The sequence below is a fragment of the Aptenodytes patagonicus genome, chromosome 2 (assembly GCF_965638725.1).
Source record: "Aptenodytes patagonicus chromosome 2, bAptPat1.pri.cur, whole genome shotgun sequence".
Taxonomy (NCBI): Eukaryota; Metazoa; Chordata; class Aves; order Sphenisciformes; family Spheniscidae; genus Aptenodytes; species Aptenodytes patagonicus.
This window is the reverse complement of record NC_134950.1, coordinates 28,256,850-28,274,703: the sequence shown is the minus strand read 5'-3', so window position 1 is coordinate 28,274,703 and position 17,854 is coordinate 28,256,850. Positions and strand designations below refer to the sequence as shown.

General features: G+C 39.4%; 1 protein-coding gene across 1 annotated transcript; it reads right to left on the bottom strand.

The window, feature by feature from the left end:
- Positions 1 to 348: 348 nt before the first annotated feature.
- C2H8orf88 (chromosome 2 C8orf88 homolog) lies at positions 349 to 13,868 on the bottom strand. Its single transcript, XM_076332171.1, has 5 exons — positions 13,790 to 13,868; positions 12,910 to 12,980; positions 8,686 to 8,770; positions 4,648 to 4,754; positions 349 to 503 (listed from the first exon to the last, which is right to left on the bottom strand). The coding sequence occupies exons 1-5, from the start codon at positions 13,866 to 13,868 to the stop codon at positions 465 to 467; spliced, it is 381 nt and encodes a 126-aa protein (XP_076188286.1). The 3' UTR covers positions 349 to 464.
- Positions 13,869 to 17,854: the final 3,986 nt, after the last annotated feature.

The following is a 17,854-nucleotide window of genomic DNA, read 5'->3' as shown; positions in this document are numbered from 1 at the left end:
AGAAAGCAAGCAATTCAAGTTTTGAGGAAAAAAAAATTATTAAGCTAGAGGAGTACATACCCTAAGACATCCGAGATTTGACACAGCCAGTATTTGTTATTGCATTATTACTGCTAAGGAAAGGAGGTGGGAGCAAGCAAAAAGCCCCGGTCAAGTATTGGTTTAGAATTTATGGTCAGACAAACTACATGGCTACATAACACGGACAATTCAAGGACAAAATTCTGTCACAGTACAATGTAAAATTATTTATTTTCACTGTAACTGTATTACTATCTCAGGCATTGCAAATTAAAGGTTTGACTTTTAAAGCATTCAGGCAATTACAGGAAGAAACAGGCATTTCCGTAAGTTTCATAGGGTCCTACTTCATCTGTAGGCACCCATGTATGTTCAAAAATCTTTACGATTTACATCATACGTAGCTCCTTCATTGATGGATTTCTCATCTTCCAAGCAACCTGTCACTTCTTGCATATGTCAATAAAAGGGTTGCTCTTTTCCTGTAAGACAAACAAACCCTCAAATTACTTCTGTTATAAGACCTCATTTAAACCAAGTTTTCATGGGTCTGCTTATAACCCTTTTCTACCCCACGTACATTTAACAATTTGGTATTTTTTTCATTAATGCAAACAGTTCTACTTTCATTAATCATAGAGACTTAATCTGAAATCTTCCTGGCAGACTTTGTCAACACAGTAATACCAGTTCAGTTCAAATGCTGAGCTATGTATAGGGAGGCCTGATCCCCCACATCTCAAAAAAACCCAGTGTCTTTAGGGACAAATGCAACCCACAGCCCACTAACTGTAACAAGAGCATCTCCCTTGTACAAGTCACTCTAGGAAGCTTTCTCCATGTGAAAATACAGCTTTCACTCATAGATGGGCATATACTTCAGCAGTGACTTCAAAAATTCAGAACTAGGGAAGTCTTAAGATGGGCAAGAAGAACCGCCTGAATACTCAATTCAGCAGCAAACTGTTGACAACCACCTGCTCCTAAATACAAGCTCACTGACATGTTGCAGGATTGTCTGCTCCTCATTAGAAATTTATCTGGAGGCCACCCTCTGCCCCTTTTAAGCATCATTCATTTAACTTACACATGCATCTCATCGATCCCTCTGGTTTCTATGCAGAAAAATAGATAACATGGGATCAGTCAACACACTGGAATTTTCCCATGTAACTACAGAATCTGCTGCGTGAAGGCAATTAAAGTGCAGAGGAAAGAGGATGGATAATGGAACACCACTTACTGTTCAGTGTAAGTAAATTAAGTGGTTTTGCACGCTCCACTGAAAACAAGTCCTGAATAATGGTATCATCAGGATACAAACACTCTACTATCATTTCTGGTACTGCTCTACCAAGAGTATTGTCTTTAGATGACTTCTTGCACTGCAACAAGTTGTGCAATCTCTCCACAGAGAGGTTGCGAAGTCTCTGCCTGTGGAGATACGCAAAACCTGACTGGACATGATCCTGGGCAATCTGCTCTAGCTGACTCTGCTTGAGCAGGGGGGTTTGGCTAGGTGATCTCAAGAGGTTGCCTCCAAACTAAATGATTCTGGGAAATCCATTAAAAGCTACCAAAAACATGCAAAAAACAAACAAACAAGCAAAAAAACCCCAAACCAAATCTAACACTGTTTGCATCAAAACTAAAGCTGTTTGTACTTGTCCTATAGGCTTTCTACTATTAATCAACTTGTTCTCTACTTCAGTGCAGAATGCTCAAACTCTGACAGCCAATCTCAATAAGTAAGGTGTCACACAAAGCAGGCAACTGAATATGACAGACTGATGTCATGCACCAGAAGGAGCCTGAAATCACTGCCTTTTATGGATAGATTAGTTCTGAATTTATCTTCACTTTTTCTTTGATTCCAGGTGCCTTCTCAGATTACATGGTCTAGAATTATCAAATGCTTTTCCTCCAATCTACATATTATAAGAAGTATTAAGAAAGACCCGTAACAGGCTCAATCCTTTTATGAGATATTGGGCTCAGACTATTCTCATTTGAGATAAACCCTCTCCTGGATAGAAAAATTGCTTATTCAGTGTCACTGTTTTAAGAGGAGCTATACACCAACGAGCTCCTCATTCTGAACAGCGGCCTCTCCTATTTCCACGCTGACTAATAAGTCCTGTATTTCATGAAAGTCTCACTAGTAATGTTTTCCAAGAGATGCATCTAACTCAGAGAAGGAAATAATGCAGGTCTTTGTCCTATAAAATGTTTGTAGTTATTGGGTTTTTTTTCCTTCTAATTTTGAAATGTGTTTTACCACTCTTCATTCTTGAAATTCAACATGTATCTTTTCACGTTAATATATGAGACCTGAAAGTAAGATCCATTAGTTGACAGGCCAAGTCAAGTCTAAGGCATTCCTGAGTAAGATTCAGCTTCTATTCTATTCACAGATTCTTATATTTGGATTCCCATACAGCAAAACTTCACATCTCCAAGTGCTTCAATCTTTTTATAGAAAGTGACTAGCTGGGTTGGGCTCAGGTATCCCACAAATAAAACTTTCATTTCAGTATATGGTAATGGAATTTCTAACAAGGTTGATCTACTTTAACTGAGATTTTACAATGTTCTTGGAAACAACAGTAATTTTTTCCTCTTCCTTGGCAATAAGGAAACTGCTTAGTGAAAAGCAAGCTGGTATACCCATGCAGACATGCAAAATACATCTTAAAACAGTCCACATCCAAAAAACTTATGTTTAATTCATGTTAATACGCCTCCAAACAAACTCCCAAATTACTAAAAATTCAATGTCTACACTGCAATTCAACACTAGAATACAAAAGTGGATAGTTTTATCCTATATTAACAGCAAAACATTTATTCTAGTCAATTCAGGAAAAAAAAATACAGACTATCACTGACCAAGTTTCATACTTATAATGTGGAACTAACTTCTGAAGTATGACTGGCAAGCTAATAATATCACCTTTATATACTAATGAGACCAGTATACTTGCAATACCCTTTTCAACAGTCTCCCAGATCACACAGCAAATTCACCAGCTTTTGCTTTCTTTTAATGAGAACGGGATTTTTTTCCTTTAGCTTCCCACTCAACCATCCATACTTTGTGCTTAAGATACCAATAATGACAGCTAAGTGATACACTTTATGTTATTCTAACGCAACATCCTGACTAATAAGGGTTTGCAATTTACCCATCCCCTTTTGCAGGGGGGACTAGAATCAGAAAACTCACTGCTTTTTTATCCGTATGATAAACTAGCATATGCAGGTGGGGGCTTACATACATAGGACTAACGCAAAGCAGAGAAAAGACTTTAAGAGCAGGCCTCACAAACAGTGAGATACTCTTATTTCTAAAGACAAGACTATATATAACTGGATACACTTATGACATCATCCTACAGACACAGATCCCCCAGCCCCAAAACAATCTCTTAACACACATGGAACCCGTCTTGGTTTGCACCAGTTTTTACTATCCTTATTTCCCTCTACCCAAATTATTTGCAATTTAGCCACGTCATGAGCAATTTTAGAGTCCATTTGTCCACTGAGTCCATTTCTGCGGGGGTCCTCCTTTACCTATGAACACGACCATGTGAAAGTGTATATATTATCAAAATTTGCCCCCCTTAGAAACTCAAGCAATAGGAAGAAGGGGAAAAAGTTAAGAAATTCAAGAGATGAAACTTCCCTATCTGCAGGCAGGTTTTCAAACAAGTAAAGCTTTCATCTTGAGGACAAATAAAACAAAAGATGTAAAAAGTACGAACAGGGAAGGCCGATCACTGTCATATATTAGTTTAACTTTGTTTTTCCAAAGAATAGGAATTTTAAAAGTTTAAAACTGACTCAAATTGTGGGCAACACAGTAGTCATCTGGCCGTACTTCTCCAGGATGGGACTCCTATTTCTAGAAGAACTACACCCGATGGCTTCATAAGCAGCCTAGTATGTAGCCTAATTTGATATTATAATGTTTATACCCAAGAACATTTTCCCACACTTGGTGTGTGGAAAGGGAACCATTAGATTTTTTTCTCTTAGCATACGAAGTATTTGAGGATTATTTCATCTCAAAGGTTCAGGTGACACTGCTGGATATCCTTCACAGTCATTTCTATTCATTTCTCCTCAACAACACAGACCAGAGATAATGATTACACAAACTGCATTAAGCTCATTAATAGTTTTGTAGCAGACACTGATGCATGGACAACTGAAACACTGGAATCAGGCTTTCACCAAGCCAGAAATTTATCAAGGTTGTTCTCTATTTTGAAAAGACAGAGCTTTGGTATTCTATGTGAATTCCATCTATGTACTGTGATTTCATAGTAGAAAGCTTTAATATGATTCCATACTGACTTTAATTTGGAAACATACCTGATCTTTTTCCTGATAACAGAGAAAAAAACCTTTTCCTTTGTATGGTACTTGCCATGGTAAGACGCTAAATACCGACTGGGGGAGTTGTGTACAAAAGTAACAGAGCTGAACTGCACAATCTGTCTTTTGAAGGTTTTATCAATTTGGCAGGCTAGTCTGAAGAAAAATGTTTCTTATCAAATGTCTTGTCAAAACCTTCATGACTGTTTTTATAACTTCACTTAATACAAAAAATGCACTTACTGGCTTTTCAAGTACAATTGGATGATCAGGAAGAAACTCTGGCTTCTTCTGAGAGAGAGAAACACTTGAAAGTTTCAGAAGGAAATCTCTGCTGTATTTGATCCTTTCTGTGAATATATAAAATTACTAAAGTTCAGCGTTGTTGTTTAAGGCAATAAGGTTGGGAATTCAGAGAACTGATTTGGTTTCTTATAGAAGGGTGGAAATGCTGCATGTGGAAAATAAAAATCAGTATTAAAAACAGCAGTAATTTAAGTCTGACCTTGCATCAGGACAATTTGCAGCAAATTACAGAGCATTTCACTTTCAATTTATCAAATTGGCTTAGTAAATATTGAGGACTATTCCAAGCTAATAAGGGTTTGTTGTTTTAATACAAAAAGTACACAAAAAGGTGAATCCAACCTTACACTACACACAGACTCCCTATACCTTGTTCTAATTAACAGAAACACCACAAACTGGTCTTGAAACCCTAGAAGAAAATCCATTTATACACCAAAGCGGCACATGTTTCTATGGGACAGATAACAAAAACTGAGTGTCTCTTTTCTTGGAGCTATTAAGTTGATGTCTTTCAACAGGTAAAAGTAATTATGAGGTCTGCTGCATGTAAACTGGCAAACGGATTAATACCAATGAAATAGTTTTGAGGGTTTTACACTGAATCAACAAGAGTCAGGGGCTTTGCTTAGAACGTGCATGTTATCATTTGAGTTTGTACCACTACCTCTACTCTAGCATAGTCTCAGATATAATATGTCTACCCATTTCCGTATTTTAAGCTGATATTCTTAAACAAGAGCAGAAACAAGAGGAAAGGAATTAGGCAAAGAAGGGACAAACTTTAGCTCTGGTCCTTGGTGACAAAGAAGTTTGTTCCTTTAGGAATAACGGGCCTTCTGCAAGACTGTTACACAATCACTTGATTGACTACAGGTTTTGCTTCCCAGGCTGTAGGCTGTTGACAAGAGAGGCCACAAAGTCAGCTATGAATGTGATTTTTTCCTGCCTTTGACCACAACTGTTTGTAATAACTGCTGAATCTATGTGAGGGCATGAGGGTAACTTTAAAAAGAATAGTTTAAAGAACATGAGCATACTTGAAAACTTACGGCTTGGTTTTTTTTCCCCTTGTTTAAAAACATACAAAGAAGACTACTTCTGTAAGGCTTTGACACGGTCCCCATAACATCCTTCTCTCTCAACTGGAGAGGTATGGATTTGATGAGTGGACTGTCCGGTGGGTGAGGAATTGGTTAGATGGTCCCATTCAGAGGGTAGTGGTCAACGGCTCAATGTCCAGATGGAGACTGGTGATGAGTGGCATCCCACAGGGGTCCGTATTGGGACCAGTACCGTTTAATATCTTCATCAATGACACAGACAGTAGGATCGAGTGCACCCTCAGCAAGTTTGCAGATGACACCAAGCTGAGTGGTGCGGTCGACACGCCAGAGGGACAGGATGCCATCCAGAGGGACCTGGACAAGTGGGCCTGTGTGAACCTCATGAGGCTCAACAAGGTCAAGGGCAAGGTCCTGCAGCTGGGTCGGGGCAACCCCTGGTATCAATCCAGGCTGGGGGATGAAGGCATTGAGAGCAGCCCTGCTGAGAAGGACTTGGGGGTACTGGTGGATGAAAAGCTGGACGTGAGCCAGCAGTGTGCATTCGCAGCCCAGAAAGCCAACCATACGTATCCCAGGCTGCATCAAAAGAAGTGTGGCCAGCAGGTCGAGGAAGGCGATTCTGTCCCTCTACTCCACCCTGGTGAGACCCCACCTGGAGGTGGGGTGAGACCCTACTGCATCCAGCTCTGGAGCCCTCAGCACAGGAAAGACATGGACCTGTTGGAGCGGGTCCAGAAGAGGGCCACGAAAATGATCAGGAGGATGGAACATCTCTCCTATGAAGAAAGGCTGAGAGAGTTGGGTTTATTCAGCCTGGAGAAGAGAAGGCTCCGGGGAGACCTTATTGTGGCCTTTTAATACTTAAAGGGGGCTTATAAGAAAGATGGGGACAGACTTTTTAGCAGGGCCTGTTGCAACAGGACAAGGGGGAATGGTTTTAAACTAAGAGAGGGTAGATATAGATTAGATATAAGGAAGAAATTTTTTTATAACGAGGGTGGTGAAACACAGGTTGCCCAGAGAGGTTGTAGATGCCTCATCCCTGGAAAAATTCAAGGTCAGGTTGGACGGGGCTCCGGGCAACCTCATCTAGTTGAAGATGTCCTTGCTCATTGCAGGGGGGATTGGACTAGATGACCTTTAAAGGTCCCTTCCAACCCAAACCATTCTATGATTCCAAGAGGAAGCAAGGAAGAGACTGACATCACAGTAAAAAGCACTTAAGAACTGTAGAGACAGGTAACTGGAGGCATACTACCACTGAGCAGATATCAAATAGAAATTATTATCTAGAACTTAAGGTACAGCTGGAGATAAAAATGGAGTTCCAGTGGAAATTTCACAGTGCAATGGAAGAGAGGAAGGGAAGAAGAAGAAAAAAAAAAAAAAAAAGACCTATTTGTAGGCAGTAACTGAACAACAGGACCTCTGAAGTTTTATTACTCTGAAGGAAAGGATTACAACACTCAGCAAACAAACAAAAGCCCTCTGAAAACAAGTGTTGGAAAAAGTTTGACATTCTGGACAAATGTAGAATAGACCCAGGAAGGTATCACAGAGCAATTAACCACTAAAAAAGATCCAAAGTCATGGCTTATTGAAGAGACCAGGATCTGATGAGAAGTCATTTAAGATCTTGTAGAACACAATAGTCTCTACACACCACAAGCAGAATCAATGAGAAAGGATCAGCAAGCTACCACCAAACAAATAGAACTTGACAAGCCTGACACCAGACTAGATCCAAAGAACAGAACATTATTCTATTTACCAAGATCAAGAATAAAAGAAACAAACCTGAGCCTGAAAGGGGATACATGGAAGACTTACTTTCAAGTCAGTAACACACAACAATGTAGGATTACTGCTCAAGAACCTGGGTAATGGTAACCTCAGACTGAGGAAAAATAGGAAAGGCTCAATAAAACTTAACAGAATTCTTTCAATTGTTGAATACTAAAAGCAACAGAACAAACCAAGTCTCCCGAGATTACTTAAGGATTGGAGATTACAGATGGAGATTTGAGATGCCTGATTACAGGAAGACATTAACAGAAAAAGTTGTCTCAATGAACTGATGACCTAACGTGGATCACTGTCGCAGTTCCTGTAACATGTTTAAGAATGAAGAATTAGGCAGGAAGCAGTGCAGAAGAAAGGACTGTGAGAATACGTTTGGGATCTGAGATTATCCCTTAACAAAAAAAAAAGAGTAAAAGTTCAGCTTGTTTAACCTACCAAACCATGACAAAAACACTATCATGCTTTATGAGTACTGAGTAACAGGCAGTACAGAAAGAAAAGCATAAGGAGCAAACCTTAAGGACAGTGTTGACACAAGAACAAACTTGTGTGATTTCTAACCATCAGAAAATTAGTATTTCAAAAGCACTGTAGTAAGAGTAGGAAAAGGAAGCCAAACTACAGAATTCTTAAATTGGTTACATGCAATAGTCTTAAAGATTGTATGCCATGACTGACCCCTGCAACAGCCTAAGGGACGCAACTCAAACCTGTACTTCTACACACAGAAGCAATTTACACAAAAACAGGATTTTGTGTGAAGAAGTTGTTTTATGCTCGGGGTTTGTTTTTTCTTTCTTTTGTTTTGTTGGTTTGTGAGGTTTTTTTGTTTTTTAAGAGAGACAGGTACACCCTCATATGCAAGCAAGTCTACCAGCAGAGGTTTCCCACCTCAGGTATGGCCAAGTTTTACACTTTCTCTACAGTGTTATGTGAAAAACAGAAAGGTTTCATATTGCTCTCAAATTGTGGTACAGAAGGAAGCCAAACTCTCAAAGCATTGGCTAATCAGAAAAAATAATATGCAGCCCACATCTCCTCAAAGTTCAACTGTCTTCCATCCAGAAAATACAATTCTGACACAGATCTCCATGCAATATTTTACCTTTTTTTGCTTCTGATTCATGCTGTTTTGGTTGACAAGGCATCACAGTTTGAGTTAAGATCTTCACTTCAGTCATTTCAGATAACTAAAATAGGGAGGAAAGAGTTAAACATTTTTTAATATACTTCACAAAATTAAGTTATGACGCTTGTCTCCTTTAAACATATTAAAACAAGGATGCATGTTCCTGGGTTTCTTAGTTAAAAATAACAGTAATAACAGTTGTAGCACAGTTTCAGTAATCAATTTTGCTTTCACCAGTCACCAAGATTTTGGACAATTAATACTTTCTGTGCATGAAGAAAAGTGGGTTCTGTTAATTTTTTCTACTCCTTGCAAATGAATCACCGTCTTCTTTACAGTATAAGAACAGTCGGAAAAAAAACACTCTCGTACAAATTAAACTGTAGTCAGAACTGCAGCTATTTATAACAGTTGATGCACCTCTAACTTGAAAGATGAAAGTCCTGCAAAATAACTGCAGAAAACTGTAAATAGGAATACTGGTAATGTAAAACACCTGAGAAGTTTAATTTGAACCTATAGACTGTTTATTACTCTTGATTACATACAATAAAGGAATAGTTCAACAACCTACAAAGCAGTATAGGTAAGCACATTTGAGGCAGCAATCTTTTAGACAGAATTTTACAGTGTTATTGCTAGTTTTTAAAGAAGAACACAGTTACCTCCTCCTTTTCTCTTATCTCGCCCAGAACACAGGCAGAAGCTGCTACACTGGGGAATAGTAAAAGCAGGAAGGACTTTCCTTAAGACGAAAAGAGACACTTGGGATTCTCTCACTTAGCTAAAGGTTTCCTAAGCATCAAGACTTAACATCTACAGTACAACACCGAGTTCCTTCCAGCTGCCAAAACCTTGAAGTGAGTGTTTTGGAAAGTAGGAAAGCAGTTTATCCTCAACAGTTTGTCTTGGCTCCCAAAAAGCTCCACCGGTTTGGCTGAGGAATTTTAATCTCATTCTGAGACAGATGGGGGGGGAGGAGGCAGGAAGACCTGAAAATTTTGGGAAGCATTTGTCAAAAGCAGAAGAGATCCTATTTTCTGGACAGAAACAGCAGTTAACACTTTGCACTGTAACTGCACCACCAGCTTTCATAGTGCGCTGACTACAAGTTGTGAAATGGCAAAACATTTCTAGTGTATTATCCACCCTGCTCGCACTTCCATTTTCTGTGGTTGAAATTTAGTTATCTTTTCGTGATTTGTCTAAAACTTACGGGGAAAAAAATCTGAAAAATCTAGGGATTTCAGAGAATGAGGTTAATAGAAAGCCATACTGCTGATTCTAACTGCTTTGTGGTGCTCAACTAGTCTTTACAAGTCTTAGCTATTCAAAGGCTCTTTCCAAGTACAAACAAGGATTTAACACATTCTCAAATTCCCAAGAAAAACATGCATGATAAAGCAGAATTTACAGCAATGTGCCAGACAATGTCACCACAATATTTTTACATTGCTTCCTGCACCACCTCTCATCACATCATCCTGCCAGCTGCTTTATAATATCAAGAGTTCTGCTATGCTTGGTTTTCAGTCCAAAACTTAACATTTGAGTATCACCACTCACAACAATAGCCTTACACATGTTCCTCTCTGAAATCCATCTACAAAGAATGGAATCCATCTATAAAGCGTATCACTAGAGCAGGGCATGTATTTCTGAAGCTCAACATAATTTTTAAATGGTAGTTAAGAAGTAGTAAATTAAAACTGATACTGACTGATGGAAACTTTTCAAGCCTCTGTCTCTACCTCAAATAGATCTGAGGTAGGGGACTCAACACTCTCCAGATCTTCTGAAAACTCTTTGCATACTATAAAGGAATAAAAAGTATTCTTTGCTTTAAATTATCCAGTTAGGGCACAGTGAGTATTCAGGCACTTTCACTCTGAACACCAGTTTGGTGGAAATTCCCTAGAATCAAGGATAACATCTTAGATACAAGCACTATCACTGTGCTCATTATTAACAGTAGCTCTTCTCCACTTCTAAGGCTTAAGACTACAAGTTTCAGACTATAAGTTCCTCAGATAGTAGTTTTAATTCTGTAATTCACTGTCCTTTATACTCAGAGTTGACTCTAACACTGACCAGCACTCCTATGTGCCATAACGATGATTTTTTCCTGGCAGAAGTCTAAGCAGCTTTAAGTGTGCATACTAAATATCCCAGAGTAAAGCAATTTGGAGAATTCAGTTGCCAGATTCTTCTTCAGCTCTTTCACTGCTTTAAGAACCTGGTTTGTCAGAGTTGGCTTTTTTTGTTTGTTTGTTTCTAAAGCCTCTCTTATTTTTAAAAAAGGTCTATTTATAAGTTAGTGGCAAATACAATCTGCTTTACTTTTTAAAATCTTCACCATTCACCACACTTTCCAAAAAGTAACCTGCATTTCCTGTATCCTAACCCCGTCAACTTGAATATCTATTCTCTCTTTAATAGATCATCACTACCTCAGACTATGAATGGTATAAAAAGTTGTAACAAGTTGGTTTTCCTTTAGCAATACTAAATGTTACGTCAACAGTTGTTTTTCACCTTACAGCGTGTTTAGTGTTGTGCTCATTTATCTTCTGTAAAAGGAAATATATTGGAGGAGGAAGGAAAGGGGATGAGGATAATTAAAGTTTTATGATTGTAGATACAGAGCACTATTACTGTCTTGCCAAAAAGGCAGTAAGATTTAAAGTACCTGAAATACAACAACAATTTAAAGAACAATTTTCGTGAAGTGAAAAAAATATATATATTATTCTAGGAGTGGGGACATTATTTCACCATATCAGGAGCCAAAGAGCAAATGGATAACAACATACAGCTTTCTCAGATCATCACTGATGCCTTCTGAAACAGAGAATGTTCAGCAAGATTCATTAAAGAGTGATAATACACAACTCTGTATAATCATATTCAGGTCCAGATATCTTCAGAACTAGATACTGAATGTTCCTGCTTAAAAAAATATTCTGTGAAGCTGCTATGCCAGCCTCCACGCCAATGCTGTCCAACTAGGGGTTCATAGCGTACTAATCAGCTGGTATTTGGAGGTACCCATGAAACAGCTGACAGTCAAAAGTATTAAAAAGCCTTTTCAATATTCTATGCCAAAGAAACAGTTTTAAAAAAAAATACAGCTATACTAACATCAAAGAAATGCAGTATGTAGCTACATGTAGCCAAATATTGATGAAACTGAGTACTACAACATTGCTGACCACAGGCCTGCTCTAAAAGGGAACAGTCTGCTCTCCTAAATACATACTGCTCAGGAGACAAGCATAACTGTTGATTTCCCTATGTGTGATCAAGGATAGGCTGCCAACACCTTGACTTTTTTGTTTGTTTGAAGTCAAAGGCAGCTTCCAGAAGCTTCATACAATAAAGGAAGGACTACAGGATTGTTAGACCTCTTCTAAAGTAAAGAATGAAGGAACAGGTCTAACGAGAAAAAAAAAAAAAAATTAAAACTTTCAATACGCTCAGAAGAACATTCAAACAGTATCAACAGAAAATCAAATTCAGACCATGAAACATTAAGCATTCTAGTTAGAACACTACAAATTTCATTTTGCAGCAAACAGCTACAACCAATTTCAAGTTTGAAGGACACACTGTACCATGTCTAAAGCCAAGTATTTCTGGCAATAAAGCACTAGAGTGCTTCTGGTTTTTTGAATGCTAAGGCCCATTTATTGCCCGATCCAGCAGAGTCAATGAAACAGAACTACAGAATGCACTGGAACTGTTTAATTATCTAGTTTTGTGAAGTTTGCTCCTCAAATGAATTTGTGCATGTGCTAACAAAACTGAAAAAAAAAAAAAAATTTATTTCTAATGTTATTCTTTACACATAATAAGCAAAGAATGAATATGTGTACTTTAAGTTTAAAATAGCTGTCTTAATTCAATGAAGACTAAAGAAATGCCACATGGACTTTCGTGAGACTCTTAAATAAGGAACTCATAAGAAGTATTTTTCAGCTACTAGTGCATAAAAATATCAGGGAAAGGCATTCCTGAAACTCATACTTCTTTTTAGTACTTCTGACACTGCTGGTTTATAACATATAGATTCAAGTACACTCCTAGGTGGAAATAGTTTACTTTTCATTTGGTAACATAAGGGATCAGCTGACCTCCAACTTATAGCACTCTAGAACACACTCCATCAACTTTGTCATCTACTATTTACTCAATACTCACCCAGTCAACCTTACTCTGCAAACATACTTCAGTGTTGCTAGGTAATTCAGTCTGAAAGTTTAACGCAATGGCTGATGCCGGTGAAGATAAGAGAAAACATTAAGAAAAAACATTTTAAATAGACTCCACATTTTTATTTTGTGATACCTGCCACAAGAACATTACTGAAATCCAACTGCAAAGAGATTATATGGGCATTTATTCACAACTTAAAAGCTCTAAATCACGATAGGACCATTCTTCCATTTCTTCCATGAATTTTAAACACAGTAAAGATTTATCATATCATTTAGCTTCTGTCCACATCAGCACAGCTGTCACTGTTTCTCTGGCCACCAAAAATTTCTAACTTAGTAATAATTACAGCTGTAATACTGCAGTATCTAGAAGGCATACAGACATTTAAAAACAAAAACAAAATATACACACCTGACATAAATACTGCATGATTTTTTCCTTAGGTTTGTTTTAAACTTGTATGAAGGTTAGATAAGAATGGTACGGTGCAGTATATTGTACTTGCAATGAAACCTAAACAATAATCTGTTTGTTAAATTATGTGTATTTTATGTTTTCAATAGCAGGAGTCAACTAACCCAAGATACCCAAATTTAATAGAGAAGCCTGATCCAGCTTTCTGAAGCCAGAATTTCAGATGCCAAAAAAGAACACCACCAAAGAGAGTTTAAATTCAGATTTTATCACAGAGATGATGTAGTAAGATCAACACACAGCAAGACATTATACATCACTATAGTTTGAACAAAGTCATTTAAACAAAAAAAAAAAAAAATCCAAGTCACCTTACACGTCCTTGTTACTTCGTTAGAAGAAACTGAAGCTTTGGCAAAGTGAACTGTATCTTAGCCATGCTACTCACCTTGTTTAGAAGACAGATGATGCACAGGTCGTGCTGGCTGAAGGGATTTACCAATAAACTTTTTAGTTTCCTTTAACATTTTGAAGCATCACACTTTAAAAAAGCAGCAGAAATCAATACAGAGCATTCAGTTTCACATACAAATGTTAAGCGAGAAGAGCAATCTGTCTACCACTCGTTAGTTGCATTTGACAAGAGGATATACTATTTTATAGTATCTGGACAGGAAAAAGAAGAAAGGCCTAACACAGAAGTTTTCTTAGGTGATAGAATATGCCAGATAAAATTTGCATAAAGACAGAATCAGACATCTCTCTCATTTCTCCTTCCAGTCAAGCTACCCTAGCTGCTTCTCAAAAAGATTTTTTTTCCTGTATATCTGCCTGTACGCTTGGAAAAAAGAGATGGGGACACATGATGGAAATGAAGGTTATTTTCTACCAGTTAATTTAATTGAAGGGGGGGTTAATTAACATCACTGTACCGTTTACAGCCTGCTGGCTGCACAGGAGTTCCTTTTATCTATAGCTACATAAACCTGCATAATTGTTTTTTAATATCTACTTTAGTTAAATTAATAGTTTTGCATCTTCCCATGCAGTTTAGCTGCTGCAGAAGCACCAAAAACTGCTAAGGTGGTGCTGGGCTGACAAATCTCCCCCTATAAGTAAACCATCAGTCATAGTATCTTAATTCATAATATCTGTATCTGAATTCTTCTCCTTCCCACCCTCATCTCCTTTGTCAACTGGGCGATTTCATTATCTGAAGGAACTCCTGCTTCATTTAGAGAAAAAGAATAGCAGAAACAAGAATCAACACAATAATAATGGTACTGAAATTCTGTTTTCTCTAAGAGAGTTTCCCAGACAAGGGAAGAACTGTTGTAACAAAAAAAGATTCAAAGGAAACTATCATGACTTCAAGAGTTAAAACTGTAGAGATTATTATCCAATTCCAGTATGGAACAGGAAAAAAGTTAGGCTATTTAAAATATTATCCAGTATCACTCCCCACTTTAATTGGTCTTTGCATTACGGGGGGGGGGGGAGGGAATCATCTATTTACTGCATTATAATCTTTTGAACTTGAACACCGAACTTCTACCATATTCAAGTAACAATTTTCCAACATAGCGAGTCTGAACCCATTCAGGTCTAGAAACCAATTGTTAAGTGGTTACTGTCTGAATTAGAACAGTTGAGCTAAAGCCAGAAGAAAAGTTCTGGTTTGATTCGCTGGTTTTCCTACCTTCTCAACTTTAAAAAGACAGACTTGAAAACTGTATTCAAAAGTAACAATGAAAATTCCTGCAGGTGAATGAACTGAGAGTACTGACACGGATGATATGTTTCATCTTATCCAGATTAGGAATGCTTGTTTAAACCGTATTTATACTAGATACTAAATTTCTACATAAAGCAATGCAGTAATGATATTTGCATCGGAAGATTAAAAAAAGCAAGTTTTCCTCCATAGCCTGATTGCAAATGATACACACACACTTTCTAAAAAGAGGAAAAACTGTTTAAGAGGCCAGCTAGCTTCTAGAATGTAGCACACCTTTATTTTTTAAAGCGTTCTCCTGTCAATGAAAACAAGATGACTTGTGGTGACAGCAAAACAACTACATTTTGCCCCCCCCAGTTTCCACGAGGAGGATGCCTAAGAAACCACATACTCCCAAAGCAAGCAAACCAGAAGAGAATACAAGAGGAAGAGTGGAGTTTCGGCAGGGGTGAAATCAAGTAGTGTTGTAACAGCTCCATTTCCTCCTTTAAGTTGAAGGAAGAGGCTAGAAAAGATCTCAACAAGTTATCCAGCCCAGCCTTCTGGATGAATAGTGTTCTATCTGACTAACATCAAGAAAAGTGGAGAAAGATTAGTTTTAATAGCTGAAAAACAAACTGCTTCCAGGAGAGACTATTGCCGCAGGAGCACCTCCTGCACCCCAAGACTTCCCCCTTGCAAAGACCATACTGCTTCTCAGCAGTTACTCTGACTGGCGACCTGCCCACCAGAAAGGAAGCCTTCTGCAGTAGCAAACAGGCCTAGCAGGATTTCTGTATGACCTTTTTTTTTTTTGAGCATCTTAACAAGTTGGATATTCACAGCAGACAGCTTACGAGGGCCCATCAGAAATGTTCTTTGGAAGACTCTTTCCTGAACACGTGAAAGAGAATTAATACAATTTTTGTGAAAAATCCCACAAGCCCAGCAGGCCCACGAGTAACCAGAAACCAACCATCTCCCCTTGCCCAAAGAGGCACAGCACCGTTCCACTCAGAGCCCCCCAAACGCCTACCACAACCCAAAGCCGCTCTCCTCCAGCCAGACAGGAGCCACCTCCCCCCTGCCCGGCACCTAGCAGCCCGCGGCGGCCCGGCCCGGCCGCTTCCCCGGCCCGCCACCTCGCCGCTTGCCAGCCCCTCCCGCCCTCCTTTGGGCCGAGGGATGCCGAGGGCTGCCCCAGCCCACCTCTAACCGCCTCCCAGGGTAGCTTCCCCAGCCGCAGGCAGCGCCTCTGCCCCACTACCCCGGGCGGGCTCCGAGGCGCCGCTCTCCCTCAGCGGCGGGCGGGGCCGGCCTTCGCGCGGCGGTTCTCGCCACAGCCGCGTGCCAGGCGGGGCGGGCGCCGCCGGCCGTTTAACGGTCGCGCCGCGAGTGGGTGGGGGTGGCGGTTGTAGGCTAGTGGCGGCCTTCGGCGTCCCTTAGTGGGGCTGCTGTGGTTTCTTCCGGCTACTTGTTGTGTTTTAGGGAGGCGGTGCAGACTGGAAGGGTGCCGTATGAGGCACGGCGGTTGTCGCCGGCCCTGCCAAGGCGGCAGGAAAGGCAAGACGAGGTGCTGCCGCCAGCTCCCTCTTGTGTCAGGACTGAGAGAGACTGGAAATAAAGGTGGTGTCGTTTGTAAAGTAAGCTTTAGTTGATTCTTTTTCCGCTTGCCTTCGAAGTTTTGCCATTTCAGGTTGCTGAGTGCTTTGTGGCTATGGGTTTTTTTTGCGAAGGGTTTGGGGGTTTTTTGGTGCTTTTTAATAGTTTTTTTTTTTAATAATCATAGTATCAGTTAGGTTGGAATAGAGCTTTAAGATCATCAAGTCGAACTGTAATTAAAGTGTATGTTACCTTATCGCAGCTAGTGCACCACCAGGGTGAAACCAGCAGGAAACCCTGCTGTGAGCCAGGGGCAGAGCCTCTTCCTCGGGTGTGAGGGAGAAGCCCGGGGTCAGTATGAGGGAGGGGCGGTACAGCCTGTGCTCTTACTCGAAGACATGTACACTGAGACACCCTCGAGCGTGATCTCTGATCTCAATCACTACAATGCCCATAAAAAGTGCAGTTTAGGAGTCAGGTTGCATCTGGGTGATTCACTGGCTGGACAGAAAGCACTTCTTCACATACTCTTCCTCACTACCTTTGTTGGTAGTTAATGAGATTTCCCCCTCTTTCAAAAATTAAGTCTATTTATCCTTAGAAGTACTACTCTCGTCCTACAAAGTGTAGTCATGTTTCGTCAGGGCCTTACAGTGGAAATTAGGAGAAAATAAGTGACTTTTGAACACAACCGTGAGGCCTCCACAGCAAGACTCATCCAGAAAGAGAAGGAAAATCCACAGGCCTGGGAAAGCTGTTAGGTGTGGTTTGTGAATCAGAAAACAGCCCTAGCCAACTTGCCCAATTGCACCAACCAGTTACATGGGTATGAGGGACCAGAGAATGGCCGCCAGCTTTTCATTTATATAAGTGATGGCATCCTGCATGTTTTGGAAATTAAAATTATTTTTTCTTACAACATGTAATCAACAATAACAATGGCTATGCCCTGCTAACTCCCAAAGGAGCAGACTAAAACTCCCTGATGTTAATTTGGTAGATTCCAGGTAGTCACCTTACTTACATTACTTCAGTACACAATGAAAAGTCCTTACCTTTTTTGTTAATTTTTTTTGTTTTGTTTTTGTTTTAATATTTCATAGCACCTACAAATTCTGACTCCAGAGGTTCAGAACAGGTAGGTAACATCAAGTACATAACTTAATTATATAAATAGCAAGTACTTAAATAATA

Bases quoted from the DNA above. Each gene is read 5' to 3' on its own strand.
- C2H8orf88 (XM_076332171.1), bottom strand. From the start codon at position 13,868: ATGTTAAAGGAAACTAAAAAGTTTATTGGTAAATCCCTTCAGCCAGCA. The intron at 8,771-12,909 runs GTGAGTATTGAG...TCCCTATTTTAG, and splicing joins TGCAGAGTAAGGTTGACTGG to TTATCTGAAATGACTGAAGT. The intron at 504-4,647 runs GTAAGTGCATTT...TTTGTCTTACAG, and splicing joins CAATTGTACTTGAAAAGCCA to GAAAAGAGCAACCCTTTTAT.